Source organism: Medicago truncatula, chromosome 6, assembly GCF_003473485.1.
Source record: "Medicago truncatula cultivar Jemalong A17 chromosome 6, MtrunA17r5.0-ANR, whole genome shotgun sequence".
Lineage (NCBI taxonomy): Eukaryota > Viridiplantae > Streptophyta > Magnoliopsida > Fabales > Fabaceae > Medicago > Medicago truncatula.
In genome coordinates, this window is record NC_053047.1 from 21,631,367 (window position 1) to 21,645,051 (window position 13,685).

Consider the following 13,685-nt stretch of genomic DNA (forward strand, 5'->3'; position numbering starts at 1 on the left):
TGTGATTTTTGTTTTGGATTGGTTGTTAGCTTTTGGGGTTAGCATTAATTGTTTGACTAAGAGTGTGACTTTTTCTAAGCCGGTAGAAGAGTTAGATAGGAAGTTCTTGACCGCGGAGCAAGTGAAGAGATCTTTAGATGGCGAAGCTTGTGTGTTTATGATGTTTGCTTCTTTGAAGGAGAATCAGTTATGTGCTAAGTTGTCTAAGTGTGAATTTTGGTTGAAGGAAGGGAGTTTCCTGGGTCATGTGATTTCTAAGGGTGGTATTTCTGTGGATCCTCCTAAGGTTGATGCAGTGTTGCAGTGGGAGTCTCCTAAGTCTGTTTTTGAGATTAGAAGCTTTATTGGTTTGGCCGGTTATTATCGGAGGTTCATTGAGGGATTCTCTAAGTTGGCGTTGCCATTGACGCAGTTGACTCGGAAAGGACAAGCTTATGTTTGGGATGCCAAGTGTGAGAAGAGTTTCCAAGAGTTGAAGAAGAGGTTGACTTCGGCCCTAGTGTTGATTTTGCCGAATCCGAAGGAATCATTTGTGGTGTACTGTGATACTTCTAAGATGGGACTTGGTGGTGTGCTTATGCAGAATCGTTAGGTTGTGGCTTATGCTTCGAGGCAGTTGAAAGTGCATGAGAAGAATTATCCAAATCATGATTTGGAATTGGCGGCCGTTGTGTATGCATTGAAGATTTGGAGGCACTATCTGTATGGTTCTAAGTTTGAAGTGTTCAGTGACCACAAGAGTTTGAAGTATCTGTTTGATCAGAAAGAGTTGAATATGAGGCAAAGAAGATGGTTAGAATATCTTAAGGATTTTGATTTTCAGTTGAGTTATCATCCCGGGAAGGCTAATGTTGTTGTGGATGCTTTGTGTAGAAAGACTTTGCATATGTCTGCTTTGATGGTTAAAGAGTTGGAATTGATTTAGCAGTTTCGAGACTTGAGTTTGGTTAGTGAGTTGACACCGGATGGTGTGAGGTTGGGTATGTTGAAGTTGACAAGCAATATTTTGGAAGAGATCAAGAATGGTCAGAAGGAAGATTTGGAACTCGTGGACCGAGTGACGTTGGTTAATCAAGGTAAAGGTGGAGACTTTAGATTGGACGAGAATGATGTTTTGATGTTTCGTAATCGAGTTTGTGTACCAGATGTTCTTGAGCTTAAGAGGCAAATTTTGGACGAAGGTCATAGAAGTATTTTGTGTATTCATCCAGGAGCAACTAAGATGTATCAAGATTTGAAAAGGTTGTTTTGGTGGCCTGGAATGAAGATGGAGATCGCTGAGTTTGTTTATGCTTGTTTGGTTTGTCAGAAATCGAAGATTGAACATCAGAGACCGTCGGGTTTGATGCAACCATTGTTTGTGCCAGAGTGGAAGTGGGATAGCATTTCCATGGATTTTGTTGGAGCGTTGCCTAAGACTAGGAAGGGTTTTGATTCGATTTGGGTGATTGTTGATCGGTTGACGAAGTCAGCACATTTTGTTCCTATTAAGACGGGTATGACTGTAGCGAAGTTGGCTGAGATCTACATTGAGCAGATAGTGAGGTTGCACGGTATTCCTTCTAGTATTGTGTGGGATCGGGATCCGAGGTGTTTACTTACAACAACAGTTTTCATGCTAGTATCGGAATGGCACCGTTTGAGGCTTTGTATGGTCGAAGGTGTAGGACACCGTTGTGTTGGTTTGAGTCCGGAGAGAGTGCTTTGTTAGGACTGGAAGTTGTGCAAGAGACTACGGAAAAGGTTAAGATTATTCAAGAAAAGATGAAGGCGTCTCAAAGTAGACAGAAGAGTTATCATGATAAGAGGAGAAAGGATATTGAGTTTCAAGTTGGTGATCATGTGTTTTTTAGGGTGAATCCTGTGACCGGAGTTGGTCGTGCGTTGAAGTGTAGGAAGTTGACACCTCGTTTTGTTGGACCGTTTGATGTCATTGAGAAGGTTGGGGTTGTAGCGTATCGGATTGTGTTACCACCGTCTTTGTGGAATCTTCATAATGTGTTTCATGTGTCTCAGTTGAGGAAGTATGTGCATGATGCGTCTCATGTGATTCAAGTGGATGAATTGGAAGTAAGAGATAATTTGACAGTTGAGACTTGGCCGGTTAGGATGGAGGATTGTGAGTTAAAGCGTTTGCGTGGCAAAGAGATTGTTTTGGTTAAAGTGATTTGGGTTGGACCAACTGGTGAGAGTGCCACTTGGGAACCGGAGAGTAGGATGAAGGTTTCGTATCCGGAGTTGTTTCCTTCAGGTAATTTTCGAGGGCGAAAATTCTTTTAGGGGGGAGAGTTGTAATAGCCCGATTTTTAGCTAGATTTATTTTAATTACTTTTATTATGTGTTTGATGTGATTATTTGTGCTTGTGTGTATTTAATTGTCATTGGGTGCATTTACATGGATTACCGTATTAGAAGGGTATTTTGGTGATTTGGCGGGTAAGGGTAAAATGGTAATTTTGGTGAGAATTATTTTTAATATTTAGTGAGAACCCTTATTGTATTAAGTTACTAGTACAGTGATTAGTTTTTACCGTTTAGTGACCGTTGGTTATATTTTACCGTTGAGTGTATATGAACTTTTTAGAATCATGTTAGAATGGGTTAAGCCAATTAGGGTCTAGAATTGAGCCCATTAAGGGAGATAACATTGGGGTTGTCATAGAAAAATATCTTTCATTCACTTCATAAAATTTTCCTAGAGAGAGAGGTAGAGAGAGAAAGAGGTGAAGAGAAGAACAAGGGTTTTGAAGGGAATAGCTTGAGGAATCAATTGGGGTAAGCTTAGGAGCTGAATTGAAGCAAGAGTTTGGGTTAATCTTCTTCTAAGGTAAGGGGGTTAGTCTTTATCATAATCATCTTAATTTTGTAACTTTCAAATGTTGTATGAAATTTTGATTTTGGGATAATTGTTGTTAAATTCATGCTCCAACTGTGATGATATGTTTGTATGCATGAATTGATGATAATTGTATGATTGTTTGTGAAATTACATGTTCAAATATGTAAAAATGATAAGTTGTGAAAATTGTGCTCAATTGGTGAATTTTTCTAAGTTGTTGTTAGATTGAGTTATGATTCTTGTTCAATTGATGTTATGGATGTTAATTGATGATGTGGTTGATGAATCATTGCCTGGGTATGCATATTCATGGATTGATGATGAGAATTTGAATTGTGTTGGTGTTTCGGTGAAAATGATGAGTTAGCTCAAATGTCAAGTGTTTTCAAGTTTGATTGTGTCTTTGTGAGTCTTTTTAGTCATATTGACCTATAAACATGTTCTGGAAACACATTTAGGCATTGAGGGATCAAAATTTGTGTTTTGGGGTGAAAAATGGTTTAAACCCGTGAAAAATTATGCAGAAATGATGACTGTTCGCGTAAGCGAGCCGGAAGCGAGCTGTAAGCGAACAGCTACTGTAAGTAGTTCGCTTAAGCGACGAATAGTTCGCTTAAGCGAAATGCCTTTTTGACAGGATTTCTTATTTCGCGTTCTTGTGTCTTTTTCACACGTTTCTGTTTTGAATTGGACTTTGGTGTATACATGACAGTTTTAGATAATTCTGTTAGCTTTCTAATGGCTTTGGTTTGACGTCCAAATGATTTTTAGAACTTGAGTTATGATCAAATTACTACACATGGGTCATGTGGATTTTTGTGAAAACTTATCATAACTTTTCCTATGAGCCGTGAAACGTTTCCAAACTTGATATTGGGTTTAATGAAGTACTTAGAGTGAATAATTGAGTATGCATTTATGTATTTGGGAATGTGAATGTGTTGATGGTTTGAGATATAATTTTGGGTGAAAAGGGGTCCAAACCCGTAACTTTTTCTGCAAACTTGTGAAGGTTCGCTTAGAGGTTCGCTTAAGCGACCTGGTAAGCGAACATTCATAGTTTTTCTGGGTTCAGTTCGCCTAAGCGAACTGTGAGCGAGCAAGTAAGCGAAGATTTCTGGTTGCTACTGGAACTCGTTCGCTTAAGCGAACATGTGGTCGCTTAAGCGAACTAGTGAGCGACCAGAAAGCGAACAAAGTGAGTTGCTACTGTAACTTGTTCGCTTAAGCGAACCAGGTGGTCGCTTAAGCGAATAGCTCCAGTTTCAGTCACCTTGATCTTTTGTTCTGGATCTTTGGGGGCCAATCCGAGTTTTCTTAAATGATTCTTTAAGTATGTTTAACTATTGTTATTCCCCTAAAATCTACTGGAACGAGGATTGCTTGCCTAAACTTGAATTTCTTCAAATGAGTCTTAACTTGGGAAATTTGGGAATTCAACTTTGTCGAAAAATAACTTTTGTAAACTAATGAAGCTTGCAAGTTGAACCTACAGTTCATATAGGCTTAGGTAATACTTGCAAGAGTGGTAAAACATCTTAATCATGTAGAAAGTGATATTTCGGGTGGGAAAGTGAAAGGTTGTGAAAATGGGATTCTTCTATGAACTTAAGTTGTGCTTGGGTTAATGTTGATGATCCGAAGACGACTTAACTCCATGTATACATTGTTGATTAAGATTGTTTAATGGTTTTCAACTTGTCTTTGTAGTTTTGTTACAAGTTGGTACGATGACTTCTTATACGATTAAGTGAAATTGCATGAATGATTGATATGTTAATGAGATGTATATGCTATCTTACTTATGTAAAAGGGTTGAGCTCTTTTACTTCGGAGATTATGTAAGGCGGGGGTGAACCCTTACATACGGTGTGTTTTATCATCGGAGGTGACAACCTTTTTGGAGATTTGGTACCACATGCATATATGTGTCAATAAGTGCATATCATGACATGAGTCTTATTGATATATGTGATTGGTGATTATTCATGAAATATGATTAATGATTTTTCATGAAATGTTATTGATGATTATTCGTGAAATGTAATTGGTGATTTGTTCATGAAATGTGATTGGTGATTGTGTATGAATAACTGTGAATTGATATTTGTTCATGACACACGTGATTGGTGATTATTAATGTGAGATATTGGGGTTTGATGTAAGTATTGATATGTGAGTATTTTTATTTATCAAATGGATGATGTTAATTGAAATGTTCATGAATACTGTTATTTGGATTATGATAATGTAATACTTACCCCTAGTGGATCTGTTATGGACCGCCTGCCTATCTGTATGGATGGGTAGACGTTGTGCAGGTTTAGTTGCTTGGTGGATATCTGGAGCTTTCTCCGATATCGGTGTTTAGATGTTTAGTCGGCTCTGATCTAGGCTTAGTTGTGTCGGTCTAGATTATCTTTTACTTTGGTTTCTGTTTTGTTGGAGATTACCCGTTTGTTGGGATTTTTAAGATGCATCTATGTTGAGGTAATTGATTGATTCATAACATGTATATTTGAATTTACTCTAGTTTATATTCCGCTGCGACTGTTGAGGTTTATATACATGTTTATTGGTTTTTGAATTTTGAATGTGGCGTAGCCTCTATTTCTTGAATAAATGTATTATTCGCATGTTTAATTGCTTTAATAGAAATAGGAGTGTTACACTCGACGCCAATGGAAGAAAACATCCACAACCTTCTTTGCTAACCAACCCTAACACACAGTAAGAGAGTGTCTAGAGTAGATTCTCTCAACGATCTCCAAGACGACATAGTAAGTCAAATTCTCTCTTTTCTTCCAATCAAAGAGGCTTTCAGAACTACCATTCTTTCGAAGAGGTGGGTCTCATTATGTCACTCACGTGTTGTTCACCACTTCAACGATATCCAAAGTGGCGTGAACGAAATCGAGGCATTGATTCACTTCTGTCAAATGTTGGACGCAATCTTACTCTCACCACGAGCCAAACAACAGACACTCAAATCATTTCATATCAAGTGTCGGTACGATTTCTGGCAGTTTGACTATTCCAGTATCAATCAATGGGTCAAAACAACAATACGTCGACACATGGAGGATATCTCTATATTCTTGTTACCAAGCGTGACTTTGACGTCTGCTATTTTCTGCTGCAAAACACTAGTGGTTTCGAAATTAACAAAGGGTCTTGATACTGTCACAAATAAGGTGTCGGACTCTGAACGTTGTTCGATTCCGTAACACTTATTAGGCATCTACGATGATCCTGAATATGATTTTACTATGAACGATTTTTGCAAGAACGTTCTTGAATCCATAGATCTCATAATTGGCAATGGACGCCTACCTATTATTTTAGGAGGGTCTAATTCTTATATAAAAAAATTGATTGAAGAGCCAACCATTGCTTTTCTTTCAAAATATTACTATTTTTTCATTTGGGTAGATGTGTCTTTGCCTACTCTATTTCAATATGTAGGCAAAAAAGTTGATGAAATGGTTGAGTCAGGTATGGTTGATGAGATTCGAGAATATTATGCACCTGGGCAGACAACTCGAAGGGAATTAGAAGGGCTATTGCGGTTCCTGAGCTTGATTCTTTTTTTCAGATAGAAAAGAAAAATGACATTGATGATGCTCAAATGGAAAAGATATTGGCCGAAGCTATCAGAAAAACCAAACAGAACACTTCCATATTGGTTCAAAATCAACTCTTGAGGATCGAGAATATGGCTCAAATGCTTGGGTCGATGGTGTACAAAATTGATTCTACGGAAGTCTTTGAGGCCCTTCTGAAGGCCGAAGATTATAAACATTTGCATCAAGATAATGTAATTAAGCCAAGAATGGAGATAGTGAAGAGATTCCTAGAGGAGACACCTGTTGGATTTAAAAATGAAAAATATTCAAATGAAAATGGGAAACATGCACCCAACGGTGTTTCAAATATTGGTGCAAAAATTATATAAATATTTTATGCCCCCTCAGCTTTTTGTATTTCTTCTTTTTTTAGTATATTTTTCTTAGCTTTAAAAAAGTTTTACTTGGGTTGGGTTTGAAGGATTTTGTTGTATTTTTGTAATCGATAATACAAAAAACACAATAAAATGTAAAATTAGTTGAATATTTACACAAAACTAAGAGATGCTTTTTTCATGAACCATAATTAATAAATGTTAATGAAGAGAGAATTCAATATATATTGATAAGAAGAGAAACTTATATCATTTAAAAGAATTATATATAATATATACTTAAAAGAGTAAAGGAGTTTAGGCCGACAATTTTCATGTGTTTTAAATTAATAAATTAAAGACAATTTTCATGATATAAAATGTTATTTTTTACTTCGAAAAATATCATTTCCTAATAAAAAACATGATTTCATTGTTTATCATATTTAGTTACTTTAATTCCTAAGGTGAATGTTCCTTTGTCACTTAAGGAGTTTAGGCCGATTTCCTTGTTGGGTTGTTTGTAAAAACTCCTTGCTAAGGTGTTGACCGGGAGGTTGTCTAAGGTGATGAACTCAGTTATTTCAAAGTCTCAATCAATACTTTTTAATGGTAGGCACTTGGTTGATGGCTTGATGATTGTGAATGAGGTGGTGGATTTAGCTAGAATAAGAAACCGGGAGTGTCATATTCTTAAGGTGGATTTTGAGAAAGCTTATGATTTCGATCAACTCTCTTCTTGAAATAATTCACACCCTTACTAATAGGATAGCTAGAAAACATTATTAATTTTTTGGTTACATATCTAGAAAACATTCCTTAAAAAAGAAAAAGATAGCTAGAAAAAAATAAACTAAAAAAGTTTTTTTTTTTAATAGGCCAAGAGAAAGGTAGGGTATCTGGGCAATTCTGAAGCATCCCAACTAGGTTGGCACCCAACAGAAACACCCATCCTCTACCGCCTTTCCAATACGTAATTTTATTAAAGAAATGAGAAAAATATGTACATAGGAGGGGGACTAGGCCAATACCCTCTGAAATAAAAAATAAACGACAAAAAGAAAGACTAGAGATGGCTACGGAAATCTAAAGTTAGGCAGCCCATGTATGTCTCTTGCAAAATCAACTGACAATGATGTAGGCATGCTATGATACCAAGTAGTAGCATCCAAAGTGTGTCCCATAGCTGCCACAGTATCAGCACAAGAGTTTCCCTCACGGTAAATATGTGAGCAAATAACCATTAAACCATTATGCGTGCAATTGTGCCAAGGGTTCCGAAATCGGAGGGGGATTAAAGAAGGATTGTAGAAAGCATTAACCACACCTTTAGAATCGCTCTCTAACCACACTCTTTGAGAGGGAAGCATAATCCATAGCAATGATGACTCCCATGATCTCTGCTTGAAACCGACCCATCTCCTATTTTGCTAGCAAAAGCACCGAGATAAGTACCACGAAAATCCTGGAAAATTCCACCACAAGTAGATATGGAATTAATAACCGAACCATCAGTATTTGCCTTAATCCAGTTAATGGTGGGAGGCTTCCAAAAAACCGTAAGAATTTCCTTCACACGCCTTTGAGAGGGAGGGATCATGAAATTCTGCAAAATTACAACATCAGTTGGCAAGCAATTACTGGTGGAATTAGACCCGGAAAAAGTAACCATGGAGGAAATTTTGGACATAGTAGCATGAATAGAAACTTTGTCAGAGCTGAAACGAATAGAGTTTATTGCCAACCAGATGGCATAAACCGTATGCATAATTGCTGAAGCTAAAACATCTTGCATCTGAGAGCTACACCGTTGCTGCAAACAGTCAAGGAGCGAGACAACAGACAACAGGGAGAAAGAGACATCGATTTGCGCACTAATCCATCTCCAAAGGGTCACCGCAAAATCACAATGCAAAAATAAATATGTCGAAGTTTCTGCTTGCTTATAACAAAGGACACAAATAGATACCAAGGTGCAGCCACGGACATGTAGATTCTCGTCCGTTGGGAGTCTAGATAACATGAGGCGCCAGAAAATAAATGAGTGTGACAGTGGAATACAAGCGCGCCATATGGCTTCTGGCCAAGTGTGCTTGACGAGGGAGGGAGCAAGAACTGATACGCCAACTTGGAAGTCAGCACACCATCTGAAGCATGTTTCCAAATATGCCTATCTTCCAAGGGGGTTACCGGTATCACGATACTTAATATAGCTTCAGCCAGTAGTGGTATATTACAGAGAACAATAGGTATTTTCCATTTTCCAGCAACAATAATCGAGGCCAGCTTCGCATCGAGGGCAGGGAACATATGAGAAAGGACATTCAGGCGCGCTGCCAAAGATATACCCGACCAATTGTCCATCCATAAATTAATAGCAGTACCTAGGCCCACAATCGAAACTGAATTCTCATTCACCATCGGTAAGAAGTCCCTCACACCTGGCCAAATGGAAGACTTGATGTAACGATTGCGAGGTAATCCAAAGGAAAGAAATCTCTGCTGTAAAATCTGAGAACATTGAGTATTTTGCGTGAAGAGCTTCCAACTTAGATGCAATAACAGAGTAGAGTTAGTAGAGCGGGTGGATTTCAAATCAAGACCACCAGACTCCCAAGGAAGGCAGATTTGTTTCCAAGAAACCGTGTAGATTTTGCGAGTAAAAATATCCCCACTCCAAACAAATTTTTTTATCCACTGATCCAACATCGTCACAAAACGGATAGGCCATCGATAAATATGAAAAGAATACACCAGCATACTGTGCACAATCGATTTAACTAATTGGACTCGACCCATAATAGTCAGGAGAACTCCTTTCCATGTAGCGAGCTTCACTTTGATGCGATCCACAATAGGTTGGAAATATATACACTTGGGCTTACCTTGGAAGATGGGGCAGCCTAAGTATTGGAAAGGTATATAACCGAGCGTAAATCCAGACAACTGAACAAGCATATTTCGACGAGTATTTCTCATTGCTCCCGTGAACAATTTACTTATCAAAATTCACCAATTGACTAGAAGCGGCTGAATAGTCTTTAAAAATCCAGAGTAAACATATGACATTCTTCTGTGAACCAACACAACAAATAAACACATCATCGGCATACAGAATATGAGTCAGAAGACAAGTACCTCGACAGTAAGACATTGGCTGCAAATTATTAGAAGTCCGCACCAACTCCAAAGCACGACTAAGAACCTCCTCTGCAAGACAAAAGAGTAGCGGTGAGAGGGGATTCCCCTGGCGTACACCTCTAGAACAAGAGAAGTATCCCACCGCGTTTCCATTCACCAATATAGAGAGTTTAGCTGAAGTAGGATAGTCAGAATCCAGTCACAAAATAAATTACTAAACCCAAATCGCTTCAAAACCTCCAAAAGAAAATTCCAATCAAGAGTATCAAAGGCCTTGCGGATGTCCACCTTGATGACTATGTTACCACCAAACTGCTTCTTTGTTAGCGAATTGATAACCTCAGAGGCAAGTATAACACATTCAGAGATGTTACGGTCACGAACAAAGCCCTGTTGCTGCAGTGAAATAATGCGCCTACAGATAACTGCCAACCTATCCGCCAAAATCTTCGCAACAATTTTAAATTGAAAATTTGCGAGAGAAATAGGACGAAAATCCCCCATTGAAGCAGCACCTGTAACACCCCGTTACCCAAAAGCAATTAAATAGCAAATATACATCAGAGTAATTCCACAACGGGCATGCTACACGTCATTTCAAAATTCTTAAATAGAAAATAAAACTATTTTATCAAATCAACTTATTATATATGAAAACATAGCACCGGAATAGTTTTCAAAATCCATAACCTCATGAACATCCAACAATAGTCTAAGGCATTAAAGGCCTTAACATAATTCAACATCATAGTTCAAAGACAACAAAAGGCTCCACACCATAAGTTCCAAAATTTGATACATGGAAAGGAAAAGCAACAATAATAAAAATGATAAATCCCATCCCACGTATCAGAGCCCTAAACACGACTTTGAGCCACCACCTACTACTCAGGATCACATGCAAGTTACCCATAGGAAGGCAACATTTTCAAGCAGAAGGGGTGAGATTCACAACAATAAATATAGATATTAAAATCATCAATTGAATCTAACACCCTAATCAACAATACTTTATCTTGTAAACATATAAATGTATAAGTCACAAGCAACAACGACATCAACAATACACCATGATCACAATGAATATATATATAATGCATATTCAACACCAACATCATCCATCAGATAATAACTGAAATCAACAACCAAGACTCATGCAAATGACATGACCACTGCCAAGACACCATCTTAGACTTCTTAATGAAATGCAATATGCATGTGGTACCAAACAGGACCGAAGCCCTCACCGCTTTTGAATGGTTAAAGCATTCATCAGGACCGAAGCCCTCACCGCTGTTGAGCAACTAGTACTCCAGGACCGAAGCCCTCACCGCTGTTTTATGCATATGCAATGGACCTACTTGTGTATATCTACATACAACTGACCATGCAATGCAACTCCATGTGACTCCACTTAAACAACATGTATGATTCAATAATTAACATACATTTAAATCATCATCAGTATTCATCAATCCAGCAATCCAATCAACCAAAATAATGTATAATTATATACAACCATGCTCAAATACAACAACACCAACCACTACTAACCATGCAAGCAAGTCAACACTCAGAAACTGTGCAACTCGCCTCGCGAGCACATCTGCTCGCCATGGCGAGTTCACAAAAACACTAGCTCGCCATGGCGAGTTCAAGGCGAACTCGAGGCGAGTGAAAATCAGGTACTCTCGGGAAAAATGCCATTTTCTCACTCAAAATCCAAATTCTAAGTTCCCTACTCATCTTTTTAACCTAAAACTTTCACCATTCATCATTAAAATCATCTAGGTATCTTAAACCATCCCCAAAACATCTTATAACAACTTTTCAAAAATCAAGTTTTATTATGGGCTACTCGCCATGGCAAGTTGGACTGCTCGCGAGGCGAGCTATGAAGTTGCTCACTCGCCATGGCGAGCACAGCTACTCGCGAGGCGAGCGATGAACTTCTGTACGGGCAGAAAACTGGTTTTTCCCAAAAATCCCATTTTCCTTCCAATCACTCCCCAAATCAGTTTACAGATGAGAAATGAATGTTTCTATGCAACCAAAACCCAATTCTAACATCAGAATAGCAATATCTACCCCAAAAACCATAAATTCAATTAAACCCAATTCCTCAATTCCACTCCAAAAACCTGTTAAACTCAAATCAGACTTTAAAATCTACACTATTGAAGTAAACTCCACCCTTACCTTAGAAATTGAAGAAGAAATGTGCAGCAAATTCACTCTTGGCTCTAACTTGGTCTTCTCCCCTTTTTCTCCCAACTTGTCAGTTCTTACGTACAACTGCTTCTAATCTTTCTTTTCCTAACTTCCCATTACTTAACTCCCTATATTTTCATTTAACTCCCCATTAACTTTAATAACTATTAAATAACTCCCCAAACTCCAAAATAATTATTATTTCATACTTATACTAATTATTATTAAATAAACCATATGATAAAATATTATACCACATAAATCACCCAAAAACACACATATATATATAAATATATGCATATTCTCCACATAAATCACCAACCTCCTATATAAATATGTATATATATATACTCCACATAATAAAATAATTAAATAAACAACTAGGGCGTTACAAGAAAATATAAGAAGTGCTTGCATAGATTCCAGAAATGTAAATATTAGTACCCTTGCATAAATGTTCCAACACAATACATTGAGAAGAAGCAAAAATAACAGAATTAGTAACTTGAATATTATTCCAAAACCAGTTAGGAATCTACTCATAATCAACCATCGGTTCAGCAATAAAAACCAAAGCCGTATTATTTCAACGGTACAGGTCGCTAAGAGCAATACGGGAATCAATGTTACGGATACCCCGAATGTTCCAATAGATGATATTCATTGAGAATTTGGGAGAGGACCCTGTGAACAAGTTTGATAACTAGCCTTATTCTTCTTCAATTGCTTTTTTTTAGATTTAGAAAGGACGGGACCCTGTGAACAAGTTTGGGAGAGGCACCTCTTCGTTAACTGCAGCCTTTTGCAACCATGTCTGCATAAACGCCAAATATTTTTGTAAAGTCGGATCCAACAGGTCTCCTGGATCAGACCTTATAAAGTTGATGTCCGAGGATTCAACTTGTTTTAAAATAGGCTCATGAGTGATAACAAGAGGACGTTCCACATTATCTGTTACATTAAAAAGCGGCATACTGAAAGAATGTTGAGAAACCTCATTGTTTACGGTAGCTGCTGGAGTAGGTGGGATATCCGCTGTAGAAGCATTCAAATCCTGCTCAATATTTTCCTCAATACTTCGATCAATATTATGATTGTCTGCCCCTAAATTCTGTTGTACGTCTGAATCATCTAGTTGTACAATATCATCATCCCTCCTGTCCGATTGTTGCACAGGCACCTCAGCTGCTTCCTTCTGCTGCTGTGAAGTGTTCTGCGCCTCCAAGGCCAATTGCTGCACAGGTTCCTCAAAAGTTTCCTTCTGCTGTTGTGAAACACTATATTCTTGTTGGGCTGCGAAGGCCATTGAAGAACCTATCCCCAACAGGTTATCTTTAGTAGGCACCCAATCTTGGTTCTTAGTTTGTACCAATTTTTTCCCTTGGACGATTGTTTCTTTGTGCTTTTCCCTCCGAGGATACAACCACCGGCAAGCGGACACATCATGCCCAATTATTTGACAGTGAGTACAAAAGTCCGGGAGCCACTCATAGGCCACCTCTACATTAAATGAAAAACCCTCTCGCTGCACTGTGATTTCGTGAAAGAGTTTGT

The 13,685-nt window shown here is 38.0% G+C and overlaps 2 protein-coding genes across 2 annotated transcripts; one reads left to right on the forward strand and one right to left on the reverse strand.

The window, feature by feature from the left end:
• Positions 1–1,498: 1,498 nt before the first annotated feature.
• On the forward strand, positions 1,499–6,794 carry LOC120576030 (adenylate isopentenyltransferase 5, chloroplastic-like). Its single transcript, XM_039826990.1, has 3 exons — positions 1,499–1,553; positions 6,305–6,334; positions 6,376–6,794. Exons 1-3 carry the CDS (start codon positions 1,499–1,501, stop codon positions 6,792–6,794), a joined length of 504 nt encoding a protein of 167 aa, XP_039682924.1.
• A 1,327-nt stretch (positions 6,795–8,121) lies between these two features.
• On the reverse strand, positions 8,122–10,424 carry LOC112422775 (uncharacterized). The gene is made up of 4 exons (XM_024786431.1): positions 10,136–10,424; positions 9,918–10,094; positions 8,841–9,682; positions 8,122–8,592 (listed from the first exon to the last, which is right to left on the reverse strand). Exons 1-4 carry the CDS (start codon positions 10,422–10,424, stop codon positions 8,122–8,124), a joined length of 1,779 nt encoding a protein of 592 aa, XP_024642199.1.
• Positions 10,425–13,685: the final 3,261 nt, after the last annotated feature.